Source organism: Sceloporus occidentalis, unplaced genomic scaffold (genome assembly GCF_023333645.1).
Source record: "Sceloporus occidentalis isolate IW3139 unplaced genomic scaffold, rSceOcc1.0.p SCAF_9, whole genome shotgun sequence".
Lineage (NCBI taxonomy): Eukaryota > Metazoa > Chordata > Lepidosauria > Squamata > Phrynosomatidae > Sceloporus > Sceloporus occidentalis.
Window position 1 is genome coordinate 28959312 of NW_028316989.1, and position 22210 is coordinate 28981521.

Consider the following 22210-nt stretch of genomic DNA (forward strand, 5'->3'; position numbering starts at 1 on the left):
GCACAACAACTGCATATCATATATTGTGCATTACAGTTGTACATTGCACATCGTCCACTGCAGTTGTGTATCATATATTTATTTATTGCAGCTACACACCGCATACTGTGGTTTACGGTTGTGCGTTGTAAATTCCACAATGGCACCTAGTTATTGACATATGTTGTGCAATTCTGCATGAAGCTTGTGTGATAATTGTCTAGCATTACAGCTTCATGTGGATATTTATGCTATGCTGAAGAGATGTCGCATTGCGGTCAATGTGTGAACGGCTGCTATGTGGACAGTTAATAATAAAGAAATTAGCCCAAATCAAACAAGAGGACAATCTTGAGGTTACCTTGGCTGCTCAAATCTGTTGTAGGGTTTCTCTCTACCATGCTGGACTCTATGACCTGTTGCTCCATAGTGCTGACCTATAAACAAAGTATTAATAGATATATTTAAATATGTTGGTTAATGTGCTGCAAACTACCCTCTTATCTTTTCAATTTTGCATTATTTCTTTATTTGATTAGTATCACACTTCCTAAAACTGAGTTTCAAGGCAGCTCATGATGAAAAGACAAAGAGGCACAGTCAACCAGATAAAAAGTTATAGTATTAAAATATAACGAAACTCGTTACAATATTCAAACTAGAACAATATTTAAAGTTTAAAATTGAATTCAATTGAATTAACCTTTATTTTTTAAAATGATTTTATTTATCTATTTCTTAAAACAATAAAAAGAAAAACATGCAAATCAAAAGCTTACATTGTCATCTTATGTCTCGATCCTATTTTCAAAACTTCCATTGTTCCGTTAACAACCAACACCTTACTATATAAGAGTAATATTCCTTGTCTTTTTCTATTTCCATTCTCCTTCACATAGTCACTCCCTTTCAAAAAAGAAATGACTAGGCAGGTGACTACCTAATATAGTCATTTGTGTTTTCTCCTTTTCCAAATTGATGATATTACTATCGCTATAGTTTCTTTTGTGGCTTCATTTCCAAATTTTATTACAATAATCTATTACTGGAGACCACCCTTTGTCAACTTTTTTCTAAATTCTTCTGATTTATTAAAGTGGATAATCTGTCCATATTCTTCATCTCCGAGTGTTGTAGAATTCAACTGAACTAAAAATTGCAGCACTCTTTGCCGAGTCCCTTTTTCAATAGCCAAAGCCTTCCTGAATCAAAACATCCTGACCTGCAAGTGGAAGAACAATAAGGTGGGAGCCAGCCTAGATTCCCTTGGAAAGGACTTCCACAGCCTGGGAGCAGTCACTAAGGAGGTCCTTACACATTTTTAACTTTTTGGCTGACTATCATTATGGGTTTATAACAACTCATCAGAGAGATCCGCAGCACTGAATCCATTCCTACAGTAGCTTCTGTGCCATGGACAGCTGCTATCCCACTTTATTAAAACTCCTGTATTTGGTGCAGAACCCAATATAGCTCCCACAAATGGCTTTGTTTTAAATAATTGGACCAGGACTCTGACAGACCCGGGTTTGAATCCCCTTTGGCCACAGAATCCCACAGGATGACTGGACAGGTCCCACTCTTTCTCATCCAAAGACGAAGGCAATGGGAAACCACCTCTGAAGAAATCTTGCCAGGGCTTCCGTAAGTCAGAAATGACCTGAAGGCATACAACAAGCAAGCTCCATTTGCAGCACTACGTCGTTTGAGATACAGGCTGCAAGCCAAGAGTGACAATTCATCTTGTATTGCATGCCAGCTATTTTCAGTACGGAGAGAGGAAAGTGGTCAGCAATATGGCCTTACGGGGGGCAGACGTGGCCCGTGGTCCATTTCGTACCCCATAGCATAGGACACTTCGGCTCCTCCAGCCCAGAACTTTTCCCTTCCCGCAGGATTGCTCTGCAAACCCATTAAACTAATTCAACACTGCAGATGTATTTGAAACAAATTAATCTCACTGATGAATTGGCTGAACATTGCAGCCCTATGTTCTGTATCAAATCAGCCTTTAAAGAAAAAAAATCTTTGCAGCCTGGTTGTTCGTCTTGTTTTTTTTCCCCAAAAAAGCTGGAGGGGCAGATATTGTTTCTGAAAAACAAATGGCCACGGCTCCCAAATACGCATTAAAACAAGGTCAGGAGAGTCAGGAGATAAACCCCATCCTTTGCAGAAGCCATTAGTTCTGCTCCTGGGTGGCCACGTTTAAGCAAGAGATCATTACAACAGCAGACAGGGCCCAGAATTAATAATCAATCACCTTGCACAAGCCCCGCTGCCAGCAGCTTCATTGGTACCCGGGCCTCTCTAAAATTAAATGTGAGGTTTCCACACCAAAGCTCTTAAGGAAAGAGCATTGAGCGCCTCTGGCAGAGGAGATGAAAACATATATCTTTGCAGGATGGGAGCACAAATTAGATTCCCCCCTCCAACTCCAGTATATGATTCAGCTGGGGTGAGAAGGAGGAAAGGAGGAGGAAAAAGAGCAAGCTTCTGGAAAACAAGACGAGACAAAAGAAACAAGCAAACCGCCATGGTGCCAAAGATCACAAAAAGGCAAGCAAACAACCCCTAATTGAGAAATAGTTCCAAGTGTGCCACTCACAAAGGGGACATGAACAGCATTGCTGGGTTAGCTGCTTTAATTATAATCCTTTCCCATTCTTTCAGTGATGGCTGGTCACCAAAATAAGTCCAGCACTTTGGGATACTACTACTATTACTATTACTGTTACTACTAATTTATTTTTATCCTGCATCTCCCATAGGATTGAGGTGGCTAACGTCATCAGTAAAGTACTATATAAAAATACAGTATACATTAAAATACATTCTATTATTCCCTCCCCCCGCCCAACTTTATCATCATAAAATACCATTAAAACAATTAGATACTCAGATAACAATCGGGGACAGAGCGATGGGTAATTTTTGGGTGTTCTCTATGATAGTCCATATCCATGGGAGACCAGGTGGGTTACTCGGGGAATGCTCTAGGAAAGCTCAGACAAGGACAAACCAGGTGTCATCTCCACATTCATGGAATTGCATGATGGTTCAGCAATGCAGTCTTTTGGCATGGCGCAACCAAATGCATATGGGCATTTGCACAGGGGCATCACTAAGGGGCTGCATGCAGGGTGTGTGGACCACACCAGGTGACACCCTAAGGACGGGGTGACACCATTTCTGCCCAAACATCTGCCTTTGGGTGGAAACAGGCTGTGGCATTTGCCTGCCTCCCTTTGAAACTCTAGTGCCCAGTAGAAGAGGTGGGTGAGGCTCCGTGGGAGGAGAGAGCCCCCAGTTTTTAAAATTATGTTTTAAAAAATTAAAATTATTATTTTTTAAATTCTAAAATGGTCCATGAGACACCAACACGCATGGGAGGAAAATGCCCCCATACTCTCTAGAGAGCATCTTGGGGCATTAGGGCAAAAATGGATAAGTTTGTGAATACTCATGTGTAAGTCTAGGGGCATTAGGGCAAAATGCATACTGTATACTCAGGTATAAGTCTAGGAATACTCAAGTCTAGGGGTACTAGGGCAAAAATGCATTCTGTATACTCATGTATAAGCTCTAGGAATACTCATGTGTATGTCTAGGGGCATTAGGGCAAAAATGTACACTGTATATTCATGTATAAGTCTAGGAATTTTAGTCAAAAATCTGGCCCAAAAACCTTAGTGGACTTATCCACAGGTCAATGTAAATACTGTACATTAACTCTTATTTTAAAAAGGAACCATCTATCCTGGAAGCACTGATTCCCATCTACTCTCTCATTCATCAGGCCTTTTAGTGTGACCACAAACAGTTATGCCTGCTGGAATTTTGCTTTTTGGCATTGTTTTCCTTTGGTATGTCCTTTACATCCATTGTTGTATGCCCTAAGTTTTACCATTGACTTCTCCATATCAAAATCTGTAATTTGGACCCCAAACCTTGCCCTCGACTTATACATGAGGTTGACTTATAGCTGAGTCTACACTGTGTGTGTGTGTGTGTGTGTGTGTATATTGTATAAGGGACCTGGGTGCCTCATAAACTGGGTCCTGGGTGTCCACATGTGGCACACAGGCCATATCCATCCCTGAGCTATACAAACAGGCAAGGGTTTAGGTAAAGTAATGGGCATTGTTTCCCAACCAAGTACTAACCGGGCCTGACTCTGCTTAGCTTCCAAACTTAGAATCAACTAGGATGGAGTTCAGCTGCTATGGGATTATTGGTTGTTGTTTTGTGCCTTCAAGTCATTTCCAACTTATGGAGACCCTAAAGTCAACCATATCACTGGGTTTTCATGGCACAATTTGTTCAGAGAAGGTTTGCCCTTCCCTTCCTCTGAGGCTGAGAGAGTGTTTCTTGTTCAAAGTCGCCAAGTGGGTTTCCATAGCTGAGCAGAATTCGAACCTTGATCTCAAGAGTCATCATTCAATGATTGAACCACACAGGCTCTCCAGAGGTAATTCTCTTATTCTTAATAAGGGTAGAGACAGCCTGTGCTTTTCGGCTGCAATGTTTAAAAGGGTCATTTTATGCAAGATTCTTAGAAGTTACCGCTCAAATTCCCTTCATGGGGATTACTGGTTATTTTTAAAAGTGCTGATTTTTCACGGCTGAAACAGCTTAATCGGTTTAATTGGTCACAAAGCTTAATGAGTTGCAGAGGCCCATTTGAAATGGTGGAGCCAAGATTTGAAGGTTACTTTAAAAAAATCTTAAGGCTATTTGGATCCTGGTTGGTTTCTCTGGTAGAAGATGAACTTTTCATCCGTCTGTGGGGTTGGATTGCATGAGTCTCTGCACGCAGAAGGATTGTGCAATGCAATCCTTATGCTGAATGGGAATTATCTGCACATTTGAAAGTGGAGCTAAATGCAGACTGCAATGCTCATTCCATGCACACCTGCATTTTTATCCACATTTCACGCCCCACATGTGCAAATCCACAAACCTTGAACTTTGCAACTGACACAAATGCCCAACCACTTCTATAGGCCATGTATGCATTCCTATGATACCAACACAAGTCCAGACTATGCATTAGAGCTTGCAAACCATTTTGCAAGCAGACAGGCTGCTTTGCACCTTACTCAAGTGCAAGAAAAAGAATGCAAATCTGGAAAGCCATTACATCTGCCATGCCTGTCCAGAATTGATGCAGTTTGGCACCACTTTAAAGGTCATGGCACCACTTTAACAGTCCCTTTAACTGTGTTAATTCTGCATTGCAGATCCAGCCTAAGACACCTGCCACACTGCAAAAATAAAGCAGGTTGACACCAATTTAACTACCATGGCCCCATCCTATGGAATCCTGGGATTTGTAGTTTGTTACAGCACAAGAGAATTCTAGGATTCCACAGGATGGAGCCATGACAGTTAAAGTGGTGTCAAACTGCTTTATTTCTGTAGTGTGGCAGGTGTCTTAGACTGGATCATCACTGCAGAATTAACACGGTTCGACCCTGTTTTAACTGCCATGACTCAATGCTATGGAATTCTGGCATTTATAGTTTCCTAAGATATTTAGCCTTCTCTCTCAGAGAGAGCTCTGGTGCCACTACAAATCCCAGGATTCGATGGGATGGAGCCATGACATTTAAAGCAGTGTCCAACTGGATTCTTTCTGCAGCCTACGTATCTTGCCTCCCTGTTTTGCCCAGCCTTGTCATTCCAGCCCACGACTGGCCAAGACGGAACGAAAATAAACGTTACAGCCTCTTACAAAATTAAACGAAATTATAGAGCTACATAAAAGCTGCTGGGAACCATTATCCAATTTACAACGCCTTGTTAATGTTTCTAGAGAGGGCTGTCGTTTGTATTTGTGCCGATTCAACGTTTGGAAGCTCTCTTTTCCTCACCCCCAAACAACGTAATACAAATATGGTTTTAACGGTTGCAAAGAACTGCCAGGCATTAGCACCGCCAGCTTCTTGCGGGTGTGATTTCCCAAGCCATCTGTGAACACTATAATGGTAATTTTCACACTTTGTTTCCTTGGCCATGAATCTCCTTGGACACACCAAGAGACACTGGTCCCTTGATGTCAACAGCAAACAATTGTGAAATTGTGCAAAGAATATAACCTTCGGCCTTCTTCTTCTTTTACCCCTTCAAGTTGTTATAACAGTCTGGTAGGCAAGGATCTTGGTTGAAACAGGTCTTTGATCTTAGCTGATCTGAATGGAGTAACTGAGTGTGTGTTGTTTTAATATACACTATTGTAAGAGTTTAATTGTTTTAAATTGTTGATGTTGTTGTTGTGTGCCTTCAAGTCATTTCTGACTTACGGCAATCCTAAGGCGAACCTATCTTGGAGTTTTCTTGGCAAGTTTCTTCTGAGGGGATTTCCCATTGCCATCCTCTGAGGCTAAGAGAATGTGACTTGCCCAAGGTCAGGCATTGGGTTTGCATGTCTGAAGCAGGATTCGAACCCTAGACTTCCAAGTCATAGTCCAGTGCTCAAATCACTACATCATGCAAATGAATGTACAGTATGCCCTTGGTATCTGCTGAGGTTGGTTTCATAATATGCGTATCAACATATTATGGATACCAAAATATGTTGATATGCAAGTCCCATTAAATACAGTGATGTAATAAAATGGCAAAAATCACATTTTGCATTTGGGATTTTTCTTGTTTTTCGGGAGGTAGTATTTCCAAGCCATGGATGGTTGAATCCATGGATGCAGACACTGTGGATACGGAGGGCCGAGTGTACCATTTGATGCTTCTTAACTTTGTGCTTCACGTTGTTTCAACTGCTCTGGTTCACTATAGTGTATATACTCAACTATAAGTCGGCCTCAAAAAGGGTGGGTTTTGGGGCCCAGATTATGGATTTTGCTATGACTCATGGGTAAAATTTAGGGGCATGTAACAAAGGATGTAAAGAATGAAACAAAAGGAAAACAATGCCAAAGAACTTTAAAAAATTCCAGCAAGCGTAACTGTTGGTTCTCAACTAAAAGACTGGATGGATGAGAGAGTAGAGGGAGGCCAGAACTTCCAGGACAAATAATATTACCTCCAAAGGATGGTTCCTTTTAAAATAAAGAGTTAAAGTATAGCACTTACACTGAGCTGTGGATAGGTCGACTCAGGTTTCTTTGGCCAAACTGTTGACTAAGGCCCCATACAGACAGGCCAAAATAAAGCTGTGTTGAGTCACTTTGGAGGTATGCTGTTTCAATGATGTATGCGTCCTAAGAGTTTGGAAGCCATGCCAAAGCCACGATCCAATCCTAAGGACTGTAGCGCAGCTTCCGGACTCTTGGAATGCATGTATCATTGACATAGCATACCTCCAAAGTGACTCGAAGCAGCTTTATTTTGGCCTGTCCGTATGGGGTCTAAAATTCTTAGACTTATACATGAGTATATACAGCATACTTTAAGTCACTTTGGATACCATTTGGGAGAAAGGCAGGATATTAACTAAAGAAATAAATACAATAAGCAGTTAGGAGTGTGGCTATATATAGAGTGTGTCTCTCTACAATGGCTTTCTTACTTGGTTTCCAGTTGTCTGTCCAACGACCGCTTCATAAGGAGGAGGCAACTCAGTCGGATAAAGCATCCCGGGGCTGTTGATGGACACTTCGTACAAAGTACTGAAGGGCGAGTGAGGAAAGTCCAAATGGAGCCCTCTAAAAAATAAATAAAAACCAAACAAATAGATTGTAGATCTCTTTCATATAAATTGATTTATTTGTATAGGGTCAGTACCTTGAAATTAGAATCTAAGGAATACAAAGACCTTTAAAAAAGGAGTATTACACATGCAATTTGGGTGGAATTTATTTGTTTGTTTGGGTACAAATGTTGGATTGAATGAATGTAGGAATGGAAGGCTGTCTGTTTTGAATGAAGACGTGAAAACACCTAGTACAACATAAATGATGATAATGATGATGATTGAACAAAAGGTTTTGATCCAGAATTAATGTATTGATGGATAGAATGATAAGGTGTATTATTGTAATGGGTCACAATGGATTGTAAGGGATTCAAGGTGTGTAAGGCAGTGGATGGTTTTAGGATTTTTTTAACGTTATCAAAAAATCAATAAACTTTTTTAAAAAATGGAGGCCTCTAAAAAGACAGTGATGTATAGATCAACATATGTATAATTATAGCTTCAATATTTATGCCATAATAAATGTATTATTATATGGACACATGGCTGTATACCTCCCTCTAACAAGGCTCAAAAACTGCTGGAAAATGAATGCAGTGGTTTCCTCTATGCCCCTAAAGGAGAAAAACACCCACTGGCCAAAAAACTGGACAGTATCAACCCAGAGGTGATGCAATATCCCATGGCAAGAATGCCCACCATTCATGAGATGGCTCAGTCAAAATAATCTTTGCTCTCGTAAAAAGGTGCTCCAATTTAAAAAGCAATTGAATAAAAGGAGTACTGAGTTTGATCCAGATTGAGTTAGATTAAACTCATTAAAATCGATGGGATTCAAATCAGTGGGCAAAGGGAGCTTGTAGCACCTTTGAGACTAACTGTGAGAACGACGTTGTAGCATAAGCATTCGTAAGCTTCCTCAGATATAAGCATTAACTGGTGTCGAGAAAGGACCTTCATAACCAGACTGTAGGAATAGCTGTAGAAATGTAAAAATGGCAACAAGTCTGGTTTTACATATGGTCGTTGAAGGGCAAAGATAGGAGGAAAGATGTTGCCTAAGGCCAGGATGCATGGATGACCATAGAAATGGTGGAGGGAGTGTGCAGGCTCACTATATCCAGCCTTGTCATAAGTTTTGCATACAGACCAGAAACTCACCTTTGTGCTTCTATCACAGGGGTGCAGGTATACTCAGGTGGATAGTAAGGCGGAGGAGGAATTGGCGGAATGAACTCATCAAAATCCAGGGTCTGATGCATTATTGTCCCATGTGGTGTCATGCAATCTGGGTTTGCAGAATGAGACCTCTGGGGCAGGAACTGAGAGAAGAAATAAGAAATACGAAGGATGAATCAGGAATGGTTGACAAAGAGATTCTAGGAAGTTCTTCAAAGATTAACAGAAAGATCATTGTCTGGGAAGCAAGCAGCAAGCAACAGGCCAAAGGCAGAAATGCAGTTCTTTGGATCACCAGTTTATACATAAAGCACTACCCTAATCATATATTAAGGGTGCATCTCCCAGAGTAGGGTAGTTACAGCTAGCTATATGTCTATTTGTCTGCTGCCACACTCTAGACTTAATGCAGTTTGACATTGCTTTAACTGCCACGGCTCAATGGTATGGGATTCTGGGATATGTGAAGTCAAAAGCTTTCAGGGCCGTATGTTTTTGTGGGTTTTTCAGGCAATGTGGCCATGTTCGAGAAGAGTTTACTCCATAGCCCTGCTGGCAAAACGTCAGGAATAAACTCTTGTAGAACATGGCCACATAGCCCAAAAATCCACAAAAAACTATAGATTCTGGGATAGTTTGTTGTGGCACCAGAGCTCTCTGTCAGAGAAAGCTAAGCATCTCACAAAATGAGAAATCCCAGAATTTCACAGCATTGAGCCATGGCAGTTGAGGTGGTGTGAAACTGCATTCATTCTGCAGTGCAGATGCAGTCTCCATGTATTTCATAGGGTTTTCTTAGGTAAGGAATTTGAATATCCTCTGAATATAGCCTTCAGCACCTGGTATTCCCTGACAATCTCCTTTCCAAATATAACCAGGTCTGACCTTGCTTAGCTTCCAAGATTAGATAGGATCTGGTGCCTTTGGGAAGAAATGCAAAATGTTGGTGATATACAGATGCTTGATCCCGGCAGATTGAATTCTTCCACTTTGGGGTACCAGAGGAATTCATGTTCCATGCACTGAGTTCAGAATGTGGTGCTGTTATACACTGCCATTCGTTTTTGATCCATGTGCCTTGCACATTTAGTTGTGCACTGTTGCTACTGAGTAACAAGGTGGTGTTGCGCAAGGGCCACCTAACTCTGCATGCATATAGTTACTTGTACTCTGTCTTGCCAATGTAAGATCTTGGCCATTATCTCTTGAAACTTCCAAGTCCTGCAGCTGAATATTGCTCAGTGCAGGCATTTCCCCTTATCTCAAAGCTTCACAGTGTTAGCATAGAATCCGCAAATTATACCAAGGCAAAAAGCACCGGATGATTAAAGGAAAGAAAAATGGGTTGCATGAGGTCACCATCACCTTCCTTCTGGAAGAAAATTTACGTGCGGCTATTAAAAAAAGAAAGTATCTTGCAAGATTAAGTAGGAAGAAGTTGGAACAACTTTCATCCTGCACCCTCTGATTTCATTCCGGCTTCGAGCACTGTGAAATTAAATCCCTATCAAAAGTATTAGAAGAATTATAAATCTGCCACATTATTCAGTGCACTGGGAGCCGCTGGATCCCGGCTCTGTGTGTGTGTGTGTATTCCAAATGTAAAACATCATCTCAAGGAGGAAAGCCAGGCGCCCAATCTTTGCACCAATTATCGGGAAACTGAACAGTGCTGACTGCTGAACCCTGGCTATTGAATTTTGTCTCACACTGTTTAGTAATTCAAACAATTTGCAGACTTTTCCCTGGCAGGGCTCCGAATGCAGGTCTGCAGCAGGGTTTCTCTTGGAGCAACAGAAGATAGGGAAGGAGGAATCGCCATTGTCCTTGGAAGGGGAAGCATGAATTTGCAATGCAAAATGAAACAGAGAGTCATGTATTTACCAAAATCAACGCAGGGAACAATTTGACCCTAAGGATGGCCCTAAAAAGCCAACCTATCATGGGGTTTCCTTGGCATGCTTTGTTCAGAGGGGCTTTGCTTTTGCCTTCCTCTGAGGCTGAGAATGTGTGACTTGTCCAAGATCCCCTAATGGATTTCCATGGCTGAGCAGGGATTTGAACCCCAGTCTCCAGAGTCCTAGTCCAGCATCCAAACCACTATACCTCTTCTAGTTTTCCATTCACAGCTCCTCAATGCAATTTTGCCCATGCCTACAGCCATTTGCAAAGTCTTAAGACCCAAGCCGAACGCCCGTCAAAGTCTTTACCTCTTCCCTCTGTTCCCATACATAAAATAGACAAGCTCAAGCTGAGTTGGACGACATCTTCCCTCCCGGCAAATTCTCACATGTACGGAAGCAACCGTATGACGGGATTACATTTCAGGGTTGCCTCCAAAGAGACCAAAGTTTTCAAGGAACGGCTCGACAAATGTAGCCGTGACGATAATTAGTTCTGAAGTGGCAAACGTGTCCTTATTAAACTTGATAGACAAGACAAATGAAGAAGGGAAAATACTCCCAAGGAGGGAATCCCTTTGGAATTGGAGGTCTTCTCTTGTATTAAGCAGCGCTTTTGTGTAGCTGTCATTTTAGACATGTTTAATCGTTAACAAAGCCATCAGTCTTTTGCAGTCGTCCCCAACATTTTTCATAGAAGGGCTTAAATCAGGAACAAGGGAGAGGGTTGGGAGGGACAAGGCACCCTCCAAACTCTACCTATGGGCTACTGAAAGTTTTGGCAACTGAAGGTGATTTGCAATTGAACAACAACAACAACAACAATAGCTACAGAGTGAGAGAGAAGGAGAGGAAGGGGAGAATGGCTCTTATGGGTATGTGATGTCCTCCTACAGGTCTTGTAAGCCTCCAGCCCACCCACAGATATATTTTTGGCCACTTTTGCAGCTCAAATGTCCCCAAAATGTCTGGAAATGTGATGATTTGGTCTGCTCATGACCACCACCCCAAATCTGCAAAACAACCCACTTGTTGGGATATATATTTTGGCCAGTTTTGAACCCCAAATATCCCCCAAATGCCCTGAAATGTGATTATTTAGGCTGCTCATGACCCAGCTCCACAAAACAGGTGAAAGGGAGGTCTGAACAAAAACAGGAAGGGATGCAACATCACTTCAAGCCCACAAGCTGAAAACTGGCCTCCCGCCATGCACTTGTCTATTCCTGGTTTATTGCCTGCTCCATTACCCATTTCCTTGGAAAGAGTCTACAAATGAACCTTATTTCCCTTTATTTAAAACATCTGCCTCCTTCTGAATTCTGGTTCTTGGGAATCAAACACTTCTCTCTTGGATCAAGATAATATGCAAAACTGGTTGCCATAACCAGTGGCCAATGTACTGGATCAGGTCATGTATATATGTCCCCAGCCTGACACAGAACCCTCTGGAAAGGCACTGTACACTGACTCTGGCAATATTTTGAAGTAGGGGTATCAGAAGATGCCCTTCTTCATCTGGCTGCCAGCATGACGAAGTGGCTTTGACTCCAGAGACCAGGGTTTGAATCCTCGCTCAGCCAAGGAAACTCACCAGATGACTTCGGTCAAGTCGCAATCTTTGAGCTTCAGAGAAAGGCCAAGTTAAACCCTCTTTGAACAAATCTTGCCAAGAAAACCCCATATAGGTTTGCCTTAGGGTCACCATAAGTTGGAAACAATTTGGAGGCACAGAACAACTATCTTGTTGCACCAGGAGATATTTCCAAAGGAAACGAGAGGCATCCAGATTCATTCTCAGCAACGTGGGACCGGATAATCTCTGCAACAGTGGCAGCTGGTGACTGCCAGGTCAGTGGGATGGCGAATCCACTCCATGATTTGTATAGCTTTAGAAGAGATATCCAAGGTGCTGAATCTAGTGTCTAGATCAAGAGAAGTCATAGTGCCACTCTATTCTGCTTTGGTCAGGCCTCACCTGGAATACTGTGTCCAGTTCTGGTCACCATAATTCAAGAAGGACATTGAGAAACTGGAGTGTGTCCAAAGGAGGATGACTAAAATGATGAAGGGTCTGAAAACCATGCCCTATGAGGAGAGACTTAAGGAGCTGAGGATGTTTAGCCTGGAGAAGAATAGGTTAAGAGGTGATACAATAGCCCTGTTTAAGTATTTGAAGGGGTGCTGCACTGAGGATGGAGCAAGCTTGTTTTCTGCTGCTCCAGAGAATAGAACATGGACCAATGGATGCAAGTTACAGGAAAAGAGATTGCAACTACTTAGGAAGAACCTCCTGACAGTAAGAACTGTTCAACAATGGAACCCATTCCCTTGGAGAGTGGTGGCATCTTCTTTGGAGATCTTTAAACAGAACCTGGATGGCCATCTGTCAGGGGTGCTTCGATTGTGTATTCCTGCATGGCAGGGAATTGGACTGGATGGCCTTTGTGGTCTTTTCCAACTCTATCATTTTATGAATCTTAGGGAAAATGAGTTAAAAGTTCAGCACCGCTGACAACTCTCTTAAAGCCAAAACCTGGAGCAGATCCACTGCCCAACTGACATGGCAGCCGCCAGCAATCTATTGCATAGATCAATGGCTCTACCTCTTCTGGGCTCTTGAAAAACGGATGCCAGACTAGATCCCTTGGTGAGGGCTCCATCAATACTGCATGGATACAGCCAGGCTAAAGAAGATTATATATAATTAGACTGCCTCTCATTGGAATTCACTCACCATTTGCAGCACGTCGGAGGAGACCATCTGCATGCAGCACATGGCGGTCGCCAAAGCGCAGACAATCGTCGAGATGATATTGAGAGCGCAGACGCTGAACAACAGGTCCTGTGGGAAAGAGAGAGAGAAAGTGGGGATGAAAAGAGAGGCAGAATGTCACTCCTTATCACAGCGAGACAGAGGATGGGTCCTGAAAACAATTTTAGCAGATTGGGTAATAAATGCTGTCAGCGGTTATCTCCTTGACGTGGGTCTTCATTAGCCCTGTCCCATTTACCCTGCGCTGCTGTAACCCTTTCTTGCCTCCACTTCAAGATCCAAGGTGGGAAGTTGCAATTAAAAATAGTAGTATTTAGCAATAGCATTAACATTTCTATGCCGCTTATCAGTGAACTCAGCACTGTAAGCCAATTGATCCCAACAAGCTGGTAGTCATTTTATCAGCCTACAAAAGGATGGAAGGCTGAGTCAACCTTGGAGCCCTCCCTGGGATCGAACACATAAAACTGTATACTGTATACTGTTTTTTTCTTCAACCATTAAACATGTTTGCAGTAACAATCCGATTCAACAATTGAGTAAATCACAGCAAAATAGGGGGAAAAGGACATAATAAATTAATGACATGCCCAGCTTCTTCACTGCAGAATTAATGCAGTTTGGAACCAGTTTAACTGCCATGGGTCAGTGCTATGGAATTCTGGGAATTGTAGTTTTTTGTGGCACCAGGGAAGGTAAAATTTCTCAGAAAGCTGCAGTTCCCAGGATTCCAGAGCATTGAGCCACGACGGTTAAAGTGGAATCGAACTGGGTTGTTTCTGCAATGCAGATACAGCCTTAGAGTAGAGTCAATCAGGGATTTGGGTTGGGGAAAGGGGGTGTGGCTTGAGGAGAGGGGTGCGGCTCAAGGAGAGAAGGTGTGGCCTGAGGAGAGGCAGGTGTCCCAGGTGTAGAGGTCTTCAAATTGGCTTATGGTCCAAAGATTCCCCACTATTATTATTATTATTATTATTATTACCCACCTCTCCTCACGGCTCAATGTGGGTTACAACATTAACTTAGACCTTAGCAAGTCCATACTCCCTTAACCTGATTTGATTTTATTTTTATCCCACCTTTCTCCCTGCATGGCCTTCAAGGCTGCTTACAACCATTTAAAAACACAATACAACTAAAAGGAAGCCTTTCCCTACAGATCTTAAAGTCCAGACAGGCTCATATAGGGAAATATGCTCTTTCACATTGTCCGGACCCCATATTAATTGGAAGTCCCCTGTGCGAGAAGCGTAATCCTCAGGAGTGCTCCCGTTCGAGTTTTACAGGACTGCTGGGTGCATATGTGATATACGGCATGCAAACCAAATCTGTCCCCACATCGAAAGGCGAGAGAAGCTAATTAATTATTGCCACTCCTCAAGTTAAGTGGCGCAAGAGCGGAGAAGAAGAAGAAAACATTTGGAAAATTAAAGCCATAAATAACATTTCTCCTCCTGTCCTCCTCCTCCTCTTTTCTTACACATTTTAATTAACATCACTCTTTTTTCTCTCAAGTGCTCAGAGTTAAGGACACGGCACTTGTTTTCCTCTAATCCCAAGACTGAAAAAACAGGAACCGCATTTGGGTTCAACACCACCGCAATTTGCTGCTGTTGTTGTCTCAAAAAACACAAAGCCGTGGGAGCATCATGCATCAGACGTAGGTGTGATCTGTGCAAAACAAGGCAGATTTCTGTAAGGATGAAGTATTGGGGGGTATAAAGCGTAATCAATGTCCCCCCAAAACAGACGCATGTTCTCTCTATGTTAGAGCATAGGTCGGCATTGCCTTTCTTAATAATAATAATAATAATAAATTTTATTTATATACTGCTTTTCCAAAAGATCAAATCGGTTTACACAGAATTAAAACCAGTTACAAACACATCATAAAAATAGATAAAAACCAGTAACACAATATACACTATATAAATCTAAAACAGTCATTCAATAGGGTGAGGCAGAGAGTCGATGGGATCAAAATACACAACTTCATTTTCCAGAGGGGAAGGCTTGACAGAAGAGGAAGGTTTTAAGCCTCTTTTTAATTGTTTCCAGGGGGGTGATAAAGCGGAGCTCCTCGAGAAGACTGTTCCAGATTTGTGGGGCCGCTACTGAGAAGGCCATCTGGGATGTAGTAACATATTTAGAAAGTGGGATTTCCAGCAAGTTCTTCTCGGTTGTTCTGAGTGTGCAGGGCGGATTATATGGGGAGATACGGTCCCTCAAGTAACTCGGGCCCAAGCCATGTAGAGCTTTATATTCTTGACAATTTTCTTGTTGTTGTTGTTGTTGTTGTTGTTGTGTGCCTTCCAGTCATTTCCAACTTACGGCAATCCTAAGGGGAACCTATCATGCAGGGTTTTTTTGGGCAAGGTTTGTTCAGAGGAGGTTTGCCATTGCCTTCCCCTGACAATATGGCAATAAAACTACCAAGAAAACCCCATGATAGGTTCACCTTAGGGTTGCTATGTGTTAGAAATAACTTGAACTCACACAACAACAACAACAACAACAACGAGCCCCTTTAACTGCCCTGACTCCGTCCAACAGAATCTTAGGATTTGTAGTTTTGTGAGGCACCAGCTACTACAAATCCCAGGATTCCATAGGATGGAGCTATAGCACTTAAAAGTGGTATCATCGTGCATTATTTCTGCAGTGTACATGTACCCTTAGTCACTGTACCACATAACAAGAATAAATTACTTTTAGCACTGCAATGAGTATCAAGAAGAAAGCAACTCTGCAAGGTCTGGTCATACAGTGCCTGAAATACGACCCAGACATTTTCCCCCTTAAGGAATAAACATGGCAGGCTGTTATTTCTTTCTCCTCCAGAGTCTTCTCTCTCCTCTCCATCAGCCACTTTTCCTGACACTTTCCCTTTGCAAGGGGATTGCTAGACAGACTAGACCTCCCAAATGGCAATGTGCAGGTGCTACAATTAATCCCGGGGTCAACTGCTGCTTCCCAAAGCATCACTCCGTGGCAGATTTGTGGCCTTAGGAAAGATTGCCACCCGAAATCCAAGAGGCTTTTGAAAAGCAGAGCACACAGGCATAATTCTTCATAGGAAGAAATCCCAGGGCAAAGATATTGATCAGGCCGTGATTCCCCATAAATCTACCTTTTAAAAGTAAATCAAGTGGGCTGGATGAAATGGAAGAGGAGAAGTGCTTTGGGCAAATGGAAGACAGTTATGCGGTGACAATAAGGCCCACAATCTAGCCATCACTTGATTCCTGCCCTTCAGCCGTTGTATCTCTGTAGCCTGTTGTAGCTTCTTCTTTTCTAATATACAGCAGAGAGTTAAAACATGCAGCTTTGTGAACTACGAATCCTGAGATTTGGAATTCCCGACAAACCTGTGCCAAAGTTTTGCAATTGTTTTGCAATGTTTTGCAACAACTGAACTAAATGAGCAAAAATCAGCATCAATCCCCTTTCACCCTCTAGTTTCAGGAATCCAAAACAATGGACTCTCTTAGTCTACAGTCAATCTTTTTCTTGATCTGTTTACTCTGTTTCTCCAATTCCTTTTCATCCCTGCTAATTCATTTCATTCCTACTCCTGTCCTGCCACTGTTCTTTGTTGGCTGCCTTTTTGCACAACCTGCTCCCTGAATAATAATAATAATAATAATAATAATAATAATAATAATAATTTCATTTTCTTATCTCCCACCTTTCTCCCAATAAAGGGACTCAATGCGGCAGTCCCTGGCTCTGAAGCCACTGGCCTCTGAGTTTTCGCTCCCCTTCTTTCTTGACTGCCTGCCTACTCCAATTCCCCAATTCCTGTCCATTGCAGAAAGGCAATGCATAGACAATATGTGTTGTTCTTGTTGTGTGCCTTCAGGTTGTTTTTCACTTATCATGAGGTATTCTTGGCAAGATTTCTTCAGAGGTGGTTTGCCATTGCCTTCCCTTGAAGCTGAGGACCTGTGACTTGTCCAAGTTCATGCAATGGGTTTCATGACCAAGCAAGAACCATGATCTCTAGAGTCGTAATCCAACACTCAAACTTGTATGCCACACTGGCTCTATTATGTGTAATTTAATGTATACAGAGAGTCACCTTGGGTCCCATACTGGGGGACAGGGTAAAAATACATACATATATACATACATAATACGCTACTCCGTGGGCAACAGTTTGACATTTGCAATTTCAATTATGCCACTTTCGGTTGCATACAACCATTGCACATTGGGGTTTTTTTTAAGTCTACATATATAGCACAATTTACACTTATGTATGTCACAAACAGGAAGCCAACCATTGGCAGGTTTCAAAATACACAAAAGGTGCACTTTTTAAAACAACTCCTGGTTCTGCATCTCTTCTATTTTGTTTCCTGACTTACTCAGGCCCATCATATCTTGCCTTTGGAAATGTCATGCAGTGGATTTCCCAAGCTGTGCCAATTGCCTTGTCTGAGATCATTCCCAAATGTGAGGAATCAGAGTAGACAGCATATGAATGGAGGTCCACCAGAAAAAAGCTCAATTTTACACATCACTTGGAGAGGTGGAATGTTTCAGCAATAAATATGCTACTCCATGTGCAATAACAGTTCCACATGTGCAATTTCAATTATGCCACCTTCGGCTGGATGCAACCATTGTACATTGTGCAAGCATTGCACGAGGGCTTTGCTATGCTATGATTTGGAAAGAGAAAAAAAAGTCATAATCCCAGAAATGTATTTTGGAGCCCTGAAAATTTCAGCAGACAGACGTCACGTTTTCCTGCCTGGATGTGCTCCACTGAGTGTTGCCTGCAGTTAATCCAAATCCAATCACCCAATAACAACTTCTCTGCAGAAGAAAAAGCCCCAAACAATTGACAGCTTAATACTGAGTGTGCCATTCTTTCACGGTCCTTAAAACTGGCCCCGTTAGTAACACGCGCATGAACATGCCCAGCATGCCAGGTTCCTGAGGCATCACGCGTTGAGTCTCATCGCTCAAAAAACATGTTTACTTCTCTTCAAAAGCAATTCCTTTTCAGACTTCCGTGGAGGAACAGCCTCTATAATCTTGGAAAATTACAGTAATTTGAAAACTTCCGTACTCCCCTGACAACGTTGCTTAGCAAAGGACTGATGGGGAGGAGCGGCATGCGGATGCCAAAAATGATAATTACTCAGGAAATTACACATTTATAGCCAAAGGCTAGTTGATAGATTAAAAACGCAGGTCCCTAATTTCAGATGGCAAACGTGAAACGCACACAGACACACGTTGCAAGTTGGACGTTTTTGTTTCTCGTCTGCGAATAAATGTCGTGATCTCTCTGCAAATTGCTTTGATTCCAGTGTTCATCCGTGAGCTTCCTCGCTTCACCAAATTAGAAATGCCAAGAACTCCGTAGAAGAAAGCTGAATATAACTCTACTCAGGAAAAGAGGGTCTGGGGTTTTCATTGCCCTCCTCATTAGATACGTTTCCCCCGGGAGAAGTAAAAAACTTCAGAAATACTTGAGAGCACTTCAGCACTTCAGAAATACATCTGAATACTTCGGAAATAAAGTACAGTCGGCCCTCCATACCCGCAGGTTCTTTATCCACGGATTCAACTATCCATGGCTTTAAAATATACCAAAATGATATCAATTCCAAAAAACAAACCTTGATTTTGCCTTTTTATATAAGGGACACCATTTCACAACACCACTGTAGTTAATGGGACTTGAGCATTTTGGTATCCAGGGATGAGTGGGTCTGCAACTAAACCCCAGGGGATACCAAGGGCCCACTGTACTACAACTCCCTGGATTCCTTAGCAGTGAAAGGACATTATCCTCCATTAATTGACATGGCTCCATCCTGTGTAATCCTGGGATCTGTAGTTTGGGGAGGGGTACTCAAAATCCTCAGCTGGAAAGCTCTAGTGCCTTGCCAGACTATCAGCCCCAAGATTCAATAGGATGCAGCCATGGTGGCTAAAGTGGAATCATGTTGTTGTTGTTGTTGTTACGTGCCTTTATGTTATTTTCCAACTTACGGCGACCCTAAGGTGAACCTATCATGGGTCTTCTTGGCAAGCTTCTTCAGAGGGGGTTTGTCACTGCCATTCTCTGAGGATGAGAGAGTGTAGCTTGCCCAGGGACACCCAGTGGGTTTCACAGCTGAATGGGCATTCAGCAGGATCCACCCCATTAATCCCTACACCTGACCCAAAGAAAAGCCTTTAAATTTAACTGACATGGCTCCATCCTGTGGAAATGTGGGCTTTGCAGTCTGGAGAAGTGGTACTTATAACCCTCAGCTGGAGAGCTCTAGTGCCTCACCAAACTATCAACCCCAAGATTCAAGAGGATGCAGCCATGGTGGTTAAAAAGGAATCATAATGCTATATTTTTATCTAGTGTGAAAGGGATCCACTCCCGATTTATCCCTTAGGCTGACCCAAAGAAAAGCTGCTGCCTTTATCTGACAGGACTCCATCTTTCAGAAACCTTGTATTTATAGTCTGGAGAAGTGGTACTTATAACCCTCAGCTGGAGAGCTCTAATGCCTTGTCAAACTATCAACCCCAAGATTCAAGAGGATGCAGCCATGGTGGCTAAAGTGGAATCCTAGTAGTATATTTTTGTCTAGTGTGAAAGGGATCCACTCCTGATTTATCAGTTAGGCTGACCCAAAGAAAAGCTGCTGCCTGACGCACCAGGAGGGGATTCCACCCAGTTTCTGGACAGGTGGATTTCCTAGCTTTTTTCCAATCCCCTTGAATTTTGGGACATTCATCCCGTAAATGTGGGAAAGGCCAGGAGGAAAGCTTGTCGCTATCCAAAGGCTCCCTTGTAATCAATAACCTTAAAAGCAATGGCCTGACACTGACGCCAGGCTAGATCCAAAAACAAGTCCTGTTTGGCTGCGCTGCAAAGCACAATGTCTTTTCCCCTTGGTTGCCTTCAATTACAGAGCTTCATTGCCTATATACCCACAATCACCTGGAAAGAGATAATGAGCACTAAAGGCTTTTCACCCATGAAATTGCTCTCTCTCCACTCCTTTTACTTGGGAAATTCAAGGACAGGCTGGCTTTAATATTGTTGTTTTAGATTACCGGTGACAATGGGTCTCACTCGCCACCAGAGCTACAGACCCATTGTCACCGGAGGGCATTCTGCACAGACACACAACTCAGGATGCATCTGCACTGCAGAATTAATGCAGTTTGACACTGCTTTGCTTGCCGTGGCTCAATGCTATGGAATGGTGAGATTCGTAGCTTTGTGAGATATTTTGCCTCCTCTGTCAGAGAGCTCTGGTAACATAACAAACTACAAATCCCAGAATTCCATAGTACTCCATGGCAATATTATTTTGGACACAAGGAGAGATGTTTCCTGTGCAGAAAATTTTGGAACTCAGGACTTCATTCTGCACAAAATTCACGTGTCATAGATTTGCAGAGAAAACAGCACTTTCCGCACAGGAAACAACATTTCCGATGCAGAATCTTCTACCCAAAATAACATTTTTGTGCAGAAATACTGATTTCTAAGCAAACAGAATGCTGTTTCTTCTGTGCAAAACAACTACGTGTGAATTTTGTGGAGAAGAAATCGGCCTTCAAAAATCGACATGGTTTTCAAACACTTTCTTGCAGTCTTTGAAAATTGCAAAAATTGCTCATTGCTTCCTTGGAGAAGAAACTTGCCGAAAAATTACATCCCTACCTTGCACACAAAGGAGACACACATGTGTTTTTCCTTTTCCTTATTAACATGGCGTTTCATCACTTGTTCGATAGTCATCCCTTGTTTACTGAAAGCTCAGGTCTTGATGAAGTTGCCTGCATTTATAGTGGGAGAAAAATCTGTGCTTCTGAATTAAAGCACTTATCTTGCTTAATATGTAGGAGGTTATGGAGTCAATCTGATCTCGATGCAATGCTTTTGTCATTTCTCCAAGGGACCCTCTTTACTTTTAATAAAACAGTTCAACGAGGAAGAAGGATCTTTTTAAAAAAACACACAGACACACTTTTAGCTTAAGCCTTAATGGTGCCAGAGGAATCTCTTAGGAATGACAAAGCCAACATGTGGGTTGGCTTTTTTAAAGTGGCTTCAAGGCAACAAACATATGTTGACTGTATTTTTAAATAAATGTCAGAGTGGACGGGAAAGCATTTATCATATTGCATTGGACAGGATGTTAAAGCTTTGTTGCAACAAGGGAAAACATAAAGGGCATAACCTAATCTCAGATTTGTTGGAAATCTGGAACTCCCTTCCTGGGAAGACTAGACTTGCATCCTCCTTAGTGTCTTTCCATTGCAAAGACATTTTTGATCCCAACAGCCTTTTGCAAACTGATTGGTTTACAAGGAAAAGCCTCCCATTACTATGCTGTACTATTTTAAAAAGTCTTTTACCTCTTGATGGGTTGGTTTTAAATGGTTTTGAATTCTGCAGATAGCTTAACTGCATGTTAAAAATAACTTTTTATATGCTTTGAATACAAAAAAGAAAGGGGAGTGGAGGAACCTAGTGGCACCTTTAAGACCGACTGGTTTATTTCGGCTTGAGCTTTTGTGGAGTTCAAGCCAGTACTTCAGATGCACTGATGGAGTACAAAAACTGCAGATATTTGAGCAATTACAAAGGGGTGTGCACATCTGTGTGTATGCATCTGTGCATCTGCGGGATCTAATGGGATACAGAAAAATGTAGATGGTGACACTGGTCATAAACCTTCGGGATGTGGA

At 42.2% G+C, this 22210-nt stretch overlaps 1 protein-coding gene across 3 annotated transcripts in view; it reads right to left on the bottom strand.

Moving 5' to 3' along the window:
* LOC149307143 (protein ENTREP2-like) overlaps nt 1–22210 on the bottom strand; it is a 142645-nt gene that overhangs the window by 5979 nt on the left and 114456 nt on the right. For all 3 annotated transcript variants that reach the window (XM_089538380.1, XM_089538378.1, XM_089538381.1), the window contains 4 exons: nt 13451–13558; nt 8795–8955; nt 7508–7643; nt 341–416 (listed from right to left, as the gene is read on the bottom strand). In XM_089538380.1, coding sequence (XP_089394506.1) covers nt 341–416; nt 7508–7643; nt 8795–8955; nt 13451–13558 — 481 coding nt within the window. The remainder of the gene's footprint in view (nt 1–340; nt 417–7507; nt 7644–8794; nt 8956–13450; nt 13559–22210) is intronic.